The sequence below is a fragment of the Stigmatopora argus genome, chromosome 2 (genome assembly GCF_051989625.1).
Source record: "Stigmatopora argus isolate UIUO_Sarg chromosome 2, RoL_Sarg_1.0, whole genome shotgun sequence".
Lineage (NCBI taxonomy): Eukaryota > Metazoa > Chordata > Actinopteri > Syngnathiformes > Syngnathidae > Stigmatopora > Stigmatopora argus.
Genome location: NC_135388.1, coordinates 22,370,553 through 22,387,016, shown reverse-complemented (window position 1 = coordinate 22,387,016; position 16,464 = coordinate 22,370,553). Strand labels below are relative to the sequence as shown.

At 40.3% G+C, this 16,464-nt stretch overlaps 2 protein-coding genes across 6 annotated transcripts in view; one reads left to right on the top strand and one right to left on the bottom strand.

The window, feature by feature from the left end:
• The window catches only part of LOC144067845 (EMILIN-1-A-like), a 56,834-nt gene that overhangs the window by 14,895 nt on the left and 25,475 nt on the right, over positions 1-16,464 (bottom strand). For all 5 annotated transcript variants that reach the window (XM_077591863.1, XM_077591853.1, XM_077591890.1 and 2 more), the window contains 6 exons: positions 7,722-7,847; positions 6,127-6,353; positions 5,665-5,918; positions 4,688-4,861; positions 3,624-4,613; positions 2,519-2,813 (listed from right to left, as the gene is read on the bottom strand). In XM_077591863.1, the coding sequence (XP_077447989.1) occupies positions 2,519-2,813; positions 3,624-4,613; positions 4,688-4,861; positions 5,665-5,918; positions 6,127-6,353; positions 7,722-7,847 (2,066 nt within the window). The remainder of the gene's footprint in view (positions 1-2,518; positions 2,814-3,623; positions 4,614-4,687; positions 4,862-5,664; positions 5,919-6,126; positions 6,354-7,721; positions 7,848-16,464) is intronic.
• The window catches only part of mthfs (5,10-methenyltetrahydrofolate synthetase (5-formyltetrahydrofolate cyclo-ligase)), a 51,680-nt gene that overhangs the window by 21,201 nt on the left and 14,015 nt on the right, over positions 1-16,464 (top strand). The window lies entirely within an intron of this gene.

Sequence of the window (16,464 nt, the reverse complement as noted above, 5' to 3'; positions counted from 1 at the left end):
TTGGCTAGTAGGCGGGCCAAAGCAGTACCGAGGCAGCCGAGATCGCAAACTCCACCCACTATGGCCGACAGAAGCAAAAACTAATGGATTCTGTTTGCTCACAAAGCTATTTTCAAGACGGACTTTTCCCAGAAAAAAATGGACATCATTAAGAAAGGGCGGTCAACTCCGAAGCTAGCAAGCCTGTTACAGCCGGGAAAATGGTGTGTGGGGCACTTTCAGCGCGCTAACTTAGCTCCAGAAGCAAATAGTATATTGTTGTGTTGATTTAATGTTATTTTCAAAACGGACTGTGCCGGAAATATGACAGGACAGGCTCGACTTTCATCATTAGCTTCGATGGCGATAGGAAAGAAGGAAGAAAGAAAGGAGGATGGCTATTGTGTAAAAAGGATTTTTGGTGAGTAAAATATATTCCTAAATAATATTTCAATTGTGGGCCAAGTTCTGATATCTGAAAAGCTCCAGTGTTTGTATTTAATCACAAAATGCTGCTAGGAAGTGGATTTTACCCCAGTTTAATTTTTGGCGTTTCACCATTGACGTCCATCGCTGTCTTTTCCCGGGAAAAATCACCCACCTGGCCTGGTTGTAATGTCTCAAAAGCTCCAGTATTTGTATTCAATCAATAAATGATGCTAGGAAGTGGATTTTACCTAATTTTAGTGCATTTGTTGTCATTTCACGTATGGACGTGTCGACGTTCATCGCTGTCTTTTTACCAGGGAAATGATACTCCGGGCCCGGTTCTGATGTCTAAAAAGCTCCAGTATTTGTATTTAATCAATAAATGCTGTTTTCGGCTGGATTTTACCCCATTTTCGGGCAATGTTTGCCCGTACGCCATTGACATTCATCGCTGTCTTTTCCCGGGAAAATCACCCCCTGGCCTGGTTTTAATGTCTGAAAAGCTCCAGTATTTGTATTTAATCATGAAATGCTGCTAGGAAGTGGATTTTACCCCATTTTTGTGCATTAATTTATTGATTATTTTTTATGTGTCGCAGCTGTAGCTTCAGTAGAGGTTTTATAGCCATAAAATAGTTTTTGAGGGTTGGATTGATACGTTGAAGGCGCTACCAGAAAATGCACCGCCCGCCACTGGGTTAAATACATCATAAAACAGCATTTAATGATCAAATACAAATACTGGAGCTCTTTGGATATTAGAACCGAGCTCAGGGAAGTGAATTCCTCGGTAAAATGTCGCGATGATGTCGCGATAAGGCAAAAAAACGTCTATATACAACCATTCGCCAAACGGCTAAAAATGCGTTTAATGATTAAATACAAATACTAGTATTGTATATACAAATACTAGTCTTTGTATTTAATCATTAAACGCTGTTTTCGGCTGGATTTGACCGAATTTGAGAGCATTTTGACCCGTTTGGCGAATGGTCGTATATAGACGTTTTTTTTGCCTTATCGCGACATTTTACCGAGGAATTCACTTCCCAGGGCTTGGTTCTAATGTCCAAAGAGATCCAGTATTTGTATTGATCATTAAATGCTGTTTTAGGATGTATTTAACCTGATTGCTGTCATTTCACGGCTCGGTTCTGCTACATCTGCCCGCCCAAGAGTGCTTATTCCCGGGCTGACATGCCCGCCCAAGAGTGCTTATTCCCGGGCTGCCATTGACAGTAGACTAATAAATTGAGAGTGATGAGCGGCAAATGGAAATGAATCATTGATTTTTACTATAATTTGGACGCCGGCGGCGGGCCGGATTAAAAATCCTAACGGGCCGAGGTTGAAAAACTTGTACACACACGATCCGGGGGCGGGGCGAGCGCGCGAATCCCGTTTCCGCAAAACCTCCGATCGGCCGAACGGAGGTTCGGCCGAACGGCCCTTCGGCCGAATGACCGTTCGGTGGAATGTCCATTCGGCGACCTGTCCATCTGTCAAACGTCCGTCGGCGAAACGTCTTTAGGTGAATCATCCGAGTACCAGTTTTACCATATGGACATCAGATGTCAGAAATCTAAGTCAGTCCACTTATATTGGTCAGTGGCTAGATGATGACTTTAACATGAAAAAAGATATCCAACATCCTTTTGTGTACTTGAAACTTTACAAAGAAAATAAATGCTTTAATGCAGGGGTCGGAACGCTATGGCTCGCGAGCCAAACATGTCTCTTTTACTCGGTGCATATGGCTCTACGCTGACCAGTAAGCTAAAATGTGGAACTCGCTGGTGAGAGAGCTGAGTCCCGAATGCACCAATAAGAGAATATTTTAGCATATTTAATCATCATAGTTATGATATATACCGTATAGAAAATATTATATTTGGACCGAGATGGCAGTTATGTATGTTCGGATTAAACAGAACCCAATTATCTTTCATTTTTAGCATTTAAGCTCATCAACAGAATCACATCATTCATACTTTTGAGTGTATTTCTATTTTGTTACATTATCATTGTTTTTGTTTTGTTTTTTTTCACTTCCATCACAAAATCATATTGCTAGGACTGTTTTTGTCAACACATTTAGATGGAACATTACATTTGTTTGTGCATCGTGTGACATCCTCTTGCAGAAGAAGGACTTCATCTTGCAGGTGAGAACACATCTGGTTGCAGGTACCACCATTTAGCGTAAGTCTGTTTATTTGGTTCTGCAAGCGGCCCAGTGCATCCTTAGATTGATTCCACAGTTTCGGCAACTCATTTTCCACTCTCCCACAGATTTCGCAATCCTTCCCAAGCAACTTCACCTCTGTCACAATGCGGTTAAAGTGTTCACCATGATCACCAGTGAACGCCATGATTTTGCGGATGTCATGGCTCAGGTCCACAACCTAAGTGATTAACATAAACATGGTGAAATCCATGCTGCCCATCATATTATCTATCATCTTTCCATTCTTTTGCAATACAAATTTATAAAATCTGAGAACGTTGTACTAGGTTCACCACTAATGCCTTGTTGTTGTTTTTTTACATAACTTTTATCAGAAGTGGGTGGAGTAGCCAAAAGTGTTACTTGGGTAAAAGTAGGGTCATTTCAAAAGTTGAAAGAAAAGACAAGTAATGAGTAAGTGCTTATAATGTCAGATTTTTTTTAACAAGGGTATATTTTTTAATCAGCACAAGATAATTTATTAAACTGTTTTAGGCTCCCCACAAAAATACACAAAAATCATACATTTCCAACTAGCAAATTCCAATAGTAATGATACTCACGTGTACAAAGGCTTTCTAGAGGAGAAAACATATTTCTTACATTTTTTTGTAATTAAAACGATCCTATCTCCAGTTGTTCCTGCTCTATCGATGGGGGAGAGGGATTAAAATCCATGCTATTGAATAAAATTGGCAACAGCGCTCTATGTTAAATACATTACTTTTTGCAGAGCATTAAACAAGCTATGTGATTGAACAGGTTGGCGTGATCATTGGACTTTAAAGCTTGTTGTGTGTGTATAGTTACGTCTGACTGGTATAATTGAGTCATGTTATTATTGTCAAGTTTCAATGGAGAAATTCGTAGAGCCACTGTGAGTAAAAGTAAAAAGTATGGCTTGTTATGACCATGTTGATGTTAGTTATTCTTTAATGTCAAATGTAAATGTTACATTATTATAGGAAAAAATAATACATTTACTTACCTTCTCATTAAGTGAGTCTCCATACACTGACATGTCTTTAAGTTTTGTATTGAAATGTCTAATTTGATTCTCATTGTCGATCACTCTCCATTCCAATGATTTCCTTGTTAAATTAAAGCTTTCTCCTATTTCTGGTAATCCTTCTCCACCCACAGTGCTCCTTACGCCTTCGTCTCCGCCAATGCCACCATTGCTACCACCTGTGCTACCTCTACTGCCACCAGTGCTACCTCTGGCCCCACCAGTATCACCGCCACCAACAGAAGTGTCACTGTGGCTTCCAGGATTGAAAGCATCAGCCCCTCCTCTTCCTGGTTCCCCTCTTCCTCCCATACATCTACAGCCACTCTCCTCCAACTTCCTGTTCAGGAGGGAGGTTCTGTTTTCTAGCTTTGATAGAGCCTTGTCGTGCTCGTTCACCCTTTGCTTCACAAGCCCCACATCCAGCTCCGCGTCTGCAATCCTGAAGGCCTGATCATCAAAGCGGTCTAGGAACACAGTCCTAAGGTCACTTAGTTCTTGATGAAAATAGTCCTTCAAATCATTTTCCAGATATGCACAGCTTTGTTCGGTTTGCTCCATAGTACCATTGACACGCCGCTCCAAATCCTTCAATCGATTAATTAGTTTATCTTCAGTCAGCACTACGTTACCGCTACTACCTCTTCCACCGCCTTCGGCACCAATCTCCCCTCTTCTGAATACTCCATCCTTAATACTGCCACCGCTTTCTCCCTTCAGCTTGTTGTTCACTTGGTTCTGCAGAACATCAAAGTTCTCTGCCGCTGAGCTGATCTTACGCTCAGCGTCTGTTACACGGTTTTGGAGGTCATTGATGGGGTCACAGCATGCCTTTGCACTAGTTATTTCCCTGCTCAATCCGTCAACTCTCTGGCGATAAAAAACATCCATTCCATGAATTTGTTTTTCGAGTGCCCGAATTCTTTCCCGATCTTCCCGCTGCTGTCCCTGTAGATCCTCCACACCAGCCTAAAAAGATACAACCATGAATGGATTTTGCTATGATAAAACTGTGTGATGATGAAATAACAGAACACTAATACCTGACATGATGAACATGATAGTGAAACCCTTTTCTCAAGCTCCCTAAGGATCTCCTCTTTCAGTGAGTTTAGAACTTTTCCCTCCAGATTTCCTCCAGGCAGAGCTCCATCGAGGCCATTTCCTTTTCCATTTACCAGATGATTGTTGATGCTTACAAGTGTTTTATCATGGGCCTATTACAAAAAGAGGCACAATGTTACAGTAAAATGTGTACATTGACACTCCTAACTTTAATATTTGAAAATACAAAAAGAGGTTAGAACCGATAGAGGTCAATTGATCTTTATGCACTTCTATTCTGCTGCAATATTAATGGATTTAAATGATTGAAAATTAATCTATTGGTGCTTTCGCATGCTCAAAATGTATATTTCCCCATTGTTTGGATCAAAAAAATAATAGAATGGTGGATTATTTTCTACTACGCTATGCAGGTTTAGGAAGCTCATTCAAAGCAACAGGTTTTGAGAACAGTTTAGGAAGATGTTAGAGGTTTTTGGAGAGTTTATTGTGATCTGAGAATTCATAGAATCATTGATCTCAGGAACAGCAAACATTATTTTTTTGCATATTAAAGTACATTTAACTCCAATTTTAGGGTGCTGTTGTGGCATCTGTATTGATGTGAGTGTTGCTGTAAATGAGGACAGCCAGCAGGCAATGTAGGAAAAAATATTAGGACATTTATTATTGATAACAAGATCAATTGTTACCAGAATTTGTGTGGACATCTCTACACATGGCGGCACAGTGAGTGAGTTGTTAAAATGTCCGTCTGTTAGTCGCCCTGCTTCCCATTCTCTGCTGGAACATGCTCCAGTACCCCCCACAACACTTGCGAGGATACGTGGATTAGAAAATGAATAAATAAATTAATCTACACATATGCACCTTAAACTCCAAAAATATGGGAACAATTATTATTTTAGATTTTCTGGACTTTAAGCACTTTCCTCTCCAATGGCAAAAGTTTCACCTGAGTGCGATTATCAAGTTGATCCAATTTAGTTTGAATGCTATGGATTGTCTCTTTCATTTCTGGCTGAGCTGCATCAGCAGGATTTCTTCCCCCGAAAGATGTCCCACTGTTGCCATTAAGACCGGGTTTGTTGGACCCTCCCTGAAAGTGCTCGGTCATGGAAGACATGCTAGATTGCAAGTCCTCAATAGTTTTAGTCAGGCTGTGAATCCTTTCCTCCAGCTCCCTCATCTTTTCCTTATCTGCCCTTCCTGGAAAAAAGAAGCAGCAAATTAAGTATTTGTAAGCATATGCCAAGACAGAATCCAAGGCACTAAAGACAACTAAATTACTTCAGTAAGTTTGAAGAATTGCTTCGACATAGATTTTACTTTTACATCATTTCCTTGATTTCATGTGTTCTATTATAATCTGGCTCATATCAAGCATTTGTCCTGTTGTGGTAATGAATAGACTTACCACTGTGTCCTCTATTCTCTCCCAAGCCAGTGTTGAAGCCTCCCTCTTCAGTACTCGTCCCACTGTGTCGAGGTCCTGACGGGGGCTGAGGCCTGTTGGTGATTTCTCTTCCACCAATTGGACCATTGCTACAGTTTTCACCACTATAACCCTGGCAACACTTCCACTCCATCTGTGTCACCATTTTATAGGCTACTTTGTACCTCGGTCTCATGTAGGTACGATAGCTGAAAAGGCATTAAAGAGGAAAAATGAAAAAGTGTTCCAAACAAAGTTAAATGGTGTACAACATGAGTAGGACTAATGTTAAATTCAACTACACAGCACTAGACTTTTGGCCTCTGTATGAGTTTAAATTTTGAAATGATCACTTTTACAAAAATTCCATACTAATGCTGAGGAGCTGTTGTATTTTTAGAAAAGGCCCAGAAGCCACCTATGTGGTCCTTAGGGGCTAGCTCGTATTGTAGTAATACATTTGTCTGACTTGTCTTTGTTGTCAATGTAAAGTTTTTATCTGATCCACCTCAGTCTAATCCACATTTCTATCAACTTATTATTATTAGAAAACACCACTGTTGGCTTTTTACAGCGATAACAAACATTTGCTGGGAATTCATTTATTCATTCATTTTCCGTACCGCTTATCCTCACAAGGGTTGTGGGGGGTGCTGGAGCCTATCCCAGCCAACTTTGGGCACCAGGCTGGGGACACCCTGACTGGTAGCCAGCCAATCAGAAGGCCTAAGCAGATGCACAACCAATCACGCTCACACTCTTACCTTGGGGCAATTTACAGTGCTCAATCAGCCTACAATTCATATTTGAGATGCAGGAGGAAACCGGAGCACCTGGAGAAAACCCACGCAAGCACATGGAGAACTCTACACAGTGTGGACCAACCTGGGATCGAACCCTTGACCCCAGAACTGTGAGGCTGATGCGCTAAACTGGAATACCAAGAGAAAACACATACAAAAGCATACAAACTCCACGAAGGAAGGTCGGAACTTGAGATTGAACCCTCGATTTCAGGACTGTGAGCCCATCGTGCTGCATTGTTGGCAATAATTGCATTAAAATGTATAATATGTTTGACTTTGGACGTACCATTGTTGATTAGTTTTTTTCCTTCTAGAATTTTGTCCTTCCTTCAGTGAAATACATGATTATAACCTTCATGTGGCGGTCTCTCTGGTTACTTATTTTTACTTAGTCTAAGAGTAGAGATACTGTAATCCACCATAACTAAGTTTGACAAAGCTCTCAGCCAATCAGGTCATTTCAATGTAGAGCCTGACCCTTGATTGCATCATTTTGTAAAGCTGCAGAGACAACGCACAAAAAAAGAGAATTGAAACGGAAAACAGGCATTCAAGAACAGATGTTTGAGCAATTGAGTGGTCTGTGTCTGATTTTCACCAAGCATATCTCGTCACAAACATAACGAAATGTTGAAGTGACACACTGTTGGATTTACACATGATTTTTAAACACCCAATCAAAGTTAAAAGGAGTGAACAAAAATGTTTATAAAAGGGGTGCATTAGTCTGCGTCTGGCTGATGAGTGTGTTTGTGTGTGTGAAGCACTCACATGACCACTCGGCTACACTGACCGCTGCCCCAGGCGCAAGGATGGTAATCTGGTTTCACATAGGTCTCCACTCCATCTTCGATCACACAACTGACTGTCTTTGTTACCACATATGCACACCAATTCCTGAGGACACACACATTTGAGCTCTCAATGAATTGCTCTATTCTCATTGTAATCTCATAGAAAACAGTGGTGGACACTCCAAGTAAGGGCACATGATGACAATTGCATTTGTCCCAAAATAAATATTTCAAGTAGATTATGCAACAAAAGGCTTTTTTGTAAATCAATCAAAATATAATTCAAATAAAATTCATTTTGAACTGCTCCTTCCATAAGGTTAAAATGGGAATATAACTTGGTTGAAGTGTTATCTTTGTAAATTCTTATTGTCACCAAAAGGCAAATCATGGAGTCTGTCTGACAGTGGTACGTACATGTACATGATTAAGACGTTGCAGTGGCCACTGCAATCTGTTTTCTCCTTCCCATTCATGCAATTTTGTTATTGACAAGTTGAGTCAAGATTATATAAGTGCGTTGACTAGCCACAGCTCTATCAAATCACTTTGCAAAACACATAACATGACATAAAACACTTATGGTCAATTCTTACATCCTCTTTAAAGTTTGATGCAGTTTCAATTAACTAAGGATATCCTTTGTGCAAGGAGGCAAGATTCCAGAGTTTTATGACCCCACTAATGCCTGCTAACAAGCTATGTTTAGAAGTCAGCAGAGAACATTGGCATCCTTCGGGTAATAAAGGCTACTGTCCCATACCTGTCAACTTATACGTTTTTGTCATATTTTATACGTTTTTGATTATTTCAAATTGTGTACGCTGTATAACAATTTAAAAAATATGAAACAGATAAGGGATCGGTGATACAAAAACATGATTGACTGACTATATTTGCAGGCGGCCTGGTGGAGCGAGTGGTTTGCGCGTCGGCCTCACAGCTCTGAGGTCCTGGGTTACTCCGGTTTCCTCCCACATGCATGGTAGGCTGATTGGACACTCTAAATTGCCCCTAGCTATGGGTGTGAGTGTGCATGGTTGTCCGTCTCCTTGTGTCGGCTGGCCACCAATTCAGGGTGTCCCCCGCCTCTGGCCCGGAGTCAGCTGGGATAGGCTCCAGCGCACCCCGTGACCCTTAAATGAGATGAGACTATATTTGCAACCTAACTATAATTAGCATTACATTAGATTAGATAACTTTATTCATCCTGTACTCTTGATTCACACGTAGCAATACTGAAGGCCCAGGTGTGAAATGCACGGCCCACCACTGATATATATATATATATATATATATATATATATATATATATATATATATGTATATATATGTGTATATATGTGTATATATGTGTATATATTTATGTATATATGTGTGTGTATGTATATATATATGTATATATATACTATTTTAATATATTATTTTTAATATAAATTCACATTACAATGTCATTAGAACTCAGTGGTGGGCCATGCATTTCACACCTAGGCCTTCAGTAGTGGTGTGTGAATCAATCCAACCCTTAATAAGTATTTTATGGCTATAAAACCTTTAATTCAGCTACAGCTGCGACAGATTTAAAAAAGAATCAATAATTACCTAAAAAATTGAAAAATTATTTCGGAAAATAGACATATTTTACTCACCAAAAATTATTTTAATTTATACACAAAATCCATCCTCCTTTCTTTCCTCAAGAAGATTTCAATTACTCTGTCGTACAGATTACACGTGCGTTTCAGGTCCATCAAGAAGTTCTTTTCTATCCCCATCAAAGCTAATGCTGACAGTCGAGTCTGTCCTGTTATGGCGTAAGTTTTGATTCTGTTTTGTGCTGAAAATGTCAGTTCAACAGAAGCACTGCACACGGGGATGGTCAGTGTCAAACCCACTAATGTGTACAGCCACCCCATGCTCTCACTCAGGTTTTCTGCTGAAGGAAGTCAAGGAGATCAGTGGGAGATTTTCCTGTAAAATCATCCGTGGCATACATTACAATCAGTTCTGTTCTTAGCCGAGGCAAATCGAAAAGTGTACCGTGCCTCTGCATTAAGATGGAGAAGGCTGCATGTGGGAAAGTTTTCTGGTATTCCCGAAACCTCTGCGGGTCGAGGAGCGACAGAAACATCAGTCTTTCGTGGTCTTGAAATCTGGTCCGCGTCTGGCAAATAATATTGTCCAGAATCCTGTCGTGGAGTTGGTGGTAGTGCGGGCTAGAATTTTGTGCTTGACCTCTTCGTGCGCTTGGAGCACCCGCACTGCGTTCAGTCGCCTCGTAGATTTTTTTCATATCGGCTCCTCTCACCCTCAACTGTGTCACAAAACTCCTTTAGTCTTGCAAGGCAAAACTGTACATCCAGTTTGTTGTTTTGTAGTATTGAAAAAAGCACGTCTGAATGCTCAAAAACGCTATTAAATGGGTGAAGCAAAAAAACAAAATTCAAAATAATCCAGATGTGCTTTAAATCCATCAGCACACCACACAGACTCATTCACCATTACAGAGACAAACAGTACTTTTATTTCCCTTCTGATCTCTTCCTCCATCACTTCAGCAATTGCAGTAATCAGGTATTTTTGTATTTTCCCCAACGTGCCACTAAATACTTTATTAGTGGACAGGTGGTAATGTAAATCCGTGTTTCTCTCAGTAATGCAAGAAAGAAGTTCCACATAATTTCCTTTGTTTGGGGATGCAGCGCTTTCATCGTGTCCACGAAATGAAAGTTTACAGTCTATCAAACTTTTTAAGATTTCCTTATTTTTCTTTACCTTTTCGTTGTGGCGCTCCGTTTCCCTGTGCACTTGCTCGCTAAACTGTAACTCGACTCGGGTTTCCCCAAAAGAGAGAGCACCGTTGCTTGTAAGTGTCCGGCAGTGCTTTGGTGTCTCATTGCTGCTTTAGTTAAACAAGTCAAATTTGCAATTCCAGTGTTGCTCCAAACACCATGTTGATCGGTGGCAAATAACAAGCACTCCCAGCAATACAATTTGCAGTGTTCCTCGGAGCCCGTGAGCCAGGGGTAGCGCTCGTAGTTAGCGAACTGAAAGTGGCGGACAAACCCTTTTTCCGGTTGTAACAGGCTTGCTAGCTTCGGAGTTGACCACCCTTTCTTAATGATGTCCATTTTTTCTGGAAAATTCCGTCTGGAAAATGGCTTTGTCAGCGAATCTGCAACCAAATCCATTAGTTTTCCTCCGTCGGCCATACGACTCGTACGGTGTTTGTAAGGTTTTTGGGGGGTTTGTAAGGGGAATCAATAATCATTTTTTAAGGGCAGTTATCGGCAGAGGTTGACAGGTATGTGATTGGTTAAATGCTTCAATATAAAAACACACATCTGGAAGCAGTGCAAACAGGGGGAAAGCAATGAAAGGAAGCTAACAGACAATTTGGAATTATTTAAGTATTCATGGACAAATTATAATTAACATCAGTCTCTGATTCAGATATTTCTTAGGCCAGCAGAGAAGGCCTTGAAGGCCCTGACGGCACCCCACTGTTAGAACTTCATTTATTTAGGCAACATCAGTTATGGTAAGATTCTCTCGCTACGTTTGTCCAAACCGTGCAGCGTGATTTTTCCATGTGTGGTGTGTGCGTGTGTGTGTGATTATGTTATGATTTTCTCGTTACGTTTGTCCAAACCGTGGATCATAGAGTTTAATTTTTTCCAGAAACGGCTGTCGGCTCCTAATAGACGAGTGACTGAATTTCTTCACCTTCTCTAAGTGTTTAAACTCAACTTTTATTTGTTAAAGCTGAAAGCAGAGTTGATGCATGAATCGTTATTTTTACATGATGTGCCCTAAACGCACCGCATGGCTGACTGGTCCGCCAGCGAGTTTCTAGGTGCTCCCCGGAACACTTTTTTTTTTCTGTTGTGACAGGAGTTATAAAACATCAACCCATCCATAAATCACGCTTTATCTATTGTCTAATCCTTATAAAGTGTGATGTACAGATGGATGTGTGTGCACCCGGAAACTCGCTGGCGGAAATTATTCCCAAAAAGATGTTTGTAAATGACGTGGAAAGGCGTCTTGGGTTAGCGCGTCCAGCACCATCGTGTCTCGCCGAGTCTTTCCGTCACGACAGGGAAAAAAAGTGTTTCGGGAGCAGGAATAGATGAAGCGTGATTTATGGATAGGTGGATGTTTTATGTTAACATTCTCACGTTACTTTTGTCCAAACCCTGCATCCTAGAGAGTTGACATTATGGTGGCCAGAAACGGCTGTCGGATCCAAACCATGCATTGTAGAGTTGACATCATGGTGGCCAGAAACAGCTAACGAATCCTAATAGACGAGTGATTGAATTTCTTTACCTTCTCTTAAGTGTGTAAACTCAAGCTTTGAGAATTTGCAAGTATTATCGTTGAGTATGCCTGAGCATAAATGTGTTAGCTTGCTCCTCTCTTGCTGTGGTTTTAAGCATTACACTGTGATGATTCCAAAATCCATATTTTCTTTAGTGCACACTGGAGTGTTCCCGCTTAGTCATTTCCTCTTGAAGTTAGTTGTATGAACTACGCAACAGCACCGCTATTGTGTGAGTATTTATTTCCGTCATATTTTCACTTTAGTTTACAATTTTTTTATCAAAAATATCACCCAAACATGCTTAAATAGGTAAAATTTGTCAGCCTTTCTTCTGAAATTGACCGTCACTTTTCTCTTACTTTTTCCCAAAAGGCATACTCCTGCTTCTGCATGTATTATACATTCCTTTTTTGCATACTTAACATACCTTTGCACCGTCATTTTCACCAATTATGCCAAAAAAGAGGAGTTCTCATTTCGTATCGAGTTGGGAAAGGTGTAAACAATTGAAGTGCACCAAGATGGCAGGACAATCTTCTGCATTTCAAAATGGTGGAGAGGGTTCCACCTCGGCGGGAGCTCATGATTCTGCATTTATATCATGGTTACATAGCCCCGACCATGCTCAGATGCCTATTACTGAGAGTGTGGACTTAGCAGGGGCAATATCAGCTGTGGGGCCCGCATGTGTGTAACTGCAATTTTCCTTTCTCATCTAACCCATTTTTCAAAAGTGATTTTTTAAATAGCGCAACAAATGTCTTTTGGTTCTAAACAAGCAGGTGGGACCAACAAAGCCAGGCCCCCTGCCTGTAAATGATAAGAGCTTGCATGTAAATCTGGCAAAAATTAAGAAAGGGGCGAAGCAAAAATAACTAAGTATTACAATATGAAATATAATGACTAACACAATATGATTTCTGACAGCTTCAGTTTTCACACAACAGTGTTATGACAGAATTCAATTGTGGGTTCATGACCAAAAAATGTTTGGCACATGGTTTTGCTACATAATCTAGAGTTGTGATTAGGGTTGAGTGATGTCACACATTGGTTCAAGAGCAGACAAAGTATGACGTTGTGGGCCGAATTTACTTTTGAAAATGTTATTTTGAATTGAAAGCTTTTATTGTCATTATACAAGTATAATGAGATTTAAAGCCTCACCACGAAAAGACAGACTAATAAATAATAACAATAACTAATAAATAGATTATCAATAAATACATAAAAAATAAGTAGTCAACATAACTAGTCAACAACATAAGTAGGGAAGTGCACAAATAACAACAACAAACAAACAAATGAACAGATAAATACTCAATAAATAATAATATTAACTAATAAATAAATATGTTGTAAATAAATAAGTAGTCAACATAATAAATAAGTTGTAGTTGATGATGTATACTCTTGTTTATCCACCTATTATTATGGTTTGGTCAAGTAGGTTGTTTATTAGACTTGAAAAATAACAGTACAGGAATACCTTGAGATACGAGTTTATTGCGTTCCGCTCGTTTGTCAATTTACTCATATCTCAAATCAATTTTTAATAAATAATAATAATAACTAATCAATAACTAAGTCGTAAATAGTCAACACAATAAATTAGTAGTTGATGACATACTGTTTATCCACCTATTATTAGGGTTTGTTCAAGTAGGTTGTTTATTTTGTGTTGTTTATAAAATGCAGCTTGGTAGTTTAAGGGAACCGACAGAAATAGTTCAACCAAAAAACATGACTGAACATACAAATATATGCTACCTATCTATCTATGCGGAGATACATGTAATCACTGATAGGACGGGATGTGAAAAGAGGATAGATTAGGACAGACCTGGGCAGAGTTGCATGTAATTACAAAAATCAAAAGCTACAGTAATTAACAAAAATTGGACGCAAGTGGTCACTGAATCCCATACTTTCAAGAAAATATGCCCAACTTAATATTTATTCACTGAAGACAAACGTTACCCGTGTGTTTATTTTGTGATGAGTGGGTTGCCGTGTTTAAGGTGAATAAATTGAGTCGGCATTACGAGATTACTAGACTCTTGACTGAGGCTGGAAGAGCACAGATATCTGCAGATTTTCTAGCATAGCTAGAAAAACAACAAGGCTGTTTTACAAAGCTTTGTGCAGTCCAGGAAGTAGCATCCATGACAAGTTTTGTGATATTTCACAAAATTGCAAAAAATTAGAATTTTTTTGGATTGGGGTTAGGGTCCGTAACCTCCTAACATGTTAGGTTTGGTTGGGTTTTGTTATTCCTTTTTCCCTGTGTGTGTGTGTGTGCGCGTGTTTGCTTTTCGCCTCGCCTGGATTCCCCTTTTTTCTCTCGTTGACCAGCTGCGTGTAATTGATAATCAGTTCCCCGTTCTGTCTCTTTAAACCTCACGTGGTGGTTTTGTCATTGTCGGATCGCCTGCTTTACTCATGCTTGCCATGCTCCATGTTTCCATGTTCCTCGCTTCCCTGTGTTTTCCACGTCAGTTTTGTTTAGAGCACTCCCTCCTCGTCCATTGCCCACTTCCCTGCCTTTGGGTCCACTCTACATTCCACGCTCGACATCGCCAAAGATGTAACATAACTGACACATGTCCGGACAAAAAAAAGCATTAGAGAAAGTCAGGCTGTCCAGTCGAACAGTTACAATGAGGAAATATGCTCAGAAGATGCTGGTTCTTTTGGATCTACCTGTACATGTGAACAAACATTCTCAGTAATGAAGTTTACCAAGTCCAGGTACAGATCCTCTCTTTCTGATTATCATGTCATGTGTGCTTCACATGTCCACCTCAAACCTTAAACCTGACTTTGATACAATTGAAGCTTGAGGCTAGATATTTCTTATTAAACAGGAAAATACCAAACAAAACACTGGTAGGCGGCTCGGCGGCTTGAGTGGTTAATATGTCGGCCCCACAGCTCTGGGCTCCTGGGTTCAAATCCAGGTCGGTCCACCTGTATGGAGTTTGCATGGGATTTCTCCGGGTACTCCAGTTTCCTCCCACATTCCAAAGACAAGCATGGTACGCTGATTGGACACTCGAAATTGCCCTTAGGTGCGGGTGTGAATGCGAACCGTTGCCCGTCTGCTTGTGCCCTGCAATCAGCTGGCCACTGATTCAGGGTGTCCCCCGCCTCTGGCCCGGAGTCAGCTGGGATAGGCTCCAGCACCCCCGCGACTCTAAAGAGGATAAAGCCATTCAGAGAAGAATGAATTAAATAAGATAGTAATGCATTATAGTCTTCCAATGCCTGTAATGGTGATATTTAATAAATAGCCTTAATGATATTTGTACTTGTTCACTGTATTTTTGTATAGGCGCGAAAACATAGCATATATATATATAGTATGTACTAGTAATAGTAGGGGTGATCCTACTTCGCGGTTTTTCGATTATCGCGGCCATCTCTGGTCTACATTATCCGCAAAGTCGGCTGGAATAGACTCCAGCACCCCCTGCGACTCTAGTGACGATCAAGCGGTTCAGAAAAAAAAACACTGCATTGTTTGGCAGTTGGAACAAAAAATGCTGTTAGATTATTGCTGGCATACAAAGACATTGTGATATCAAAAGAAAGTTAAAACAAAAAGCATTGTAGTGTTAATGTTAGTGAAAAATAAATGTCACTGAATAGTTTTTTTATTTTAAACAACCGCACACTCTCGTGATCTAACAATGGCACATATGCTTACCAGCTTCTTTAAACAATGCAATTTACTTATTTCAACGTAGAAATAAGATCATTAAACAAACGATTCCAAACTTACATATATATATATTCAGCCTCTGATTTGGTTGTCAGAAAAAATAATATCCCACCTCTGGATTAGGGTTTTATGAGGGTAGGTGAGTGCGCAAACAGTGCACTCAGTAAGCATTTGTGATGTCGCGAAATGATCTTAGCATCTGCATTGGCGTCGAATACAGTAATAGCTCCACATGCAAGTGTCCCAACATACTTTGATTTGCTTTGTAATTTGTGCTTTTGCTTTTGCTTTGTTGTTCTGCGGCCTTTGCGACTGTACTGTCTAACTTATAACTATGCCTTTTCTTGCTACTGTCACAATGAAATTTCCCGAATACAGGATGAATAAAGTCATCCAATCCAATCCAAAACAACATTGTCTGTCTCATCTCATCTCATTTTCTGAACCACTTTATCATCATTAGGGTCGCGGGTGGTGCTGGAGCCAATCCCAGCTGTCTCCGGGCCAGAGGCAGGGGACACCGTGAATACCGATTCTGTGGCCAGTCGATCGCAGGGCACAATGAGACGGACAACGATGCACACTCACACCCATACCTAGGGGAAATTTGGAGTGTCCAATCAGCCTACCATGCATGTTTTTTGGAATGTGGGAGGAATCCGGAGTACC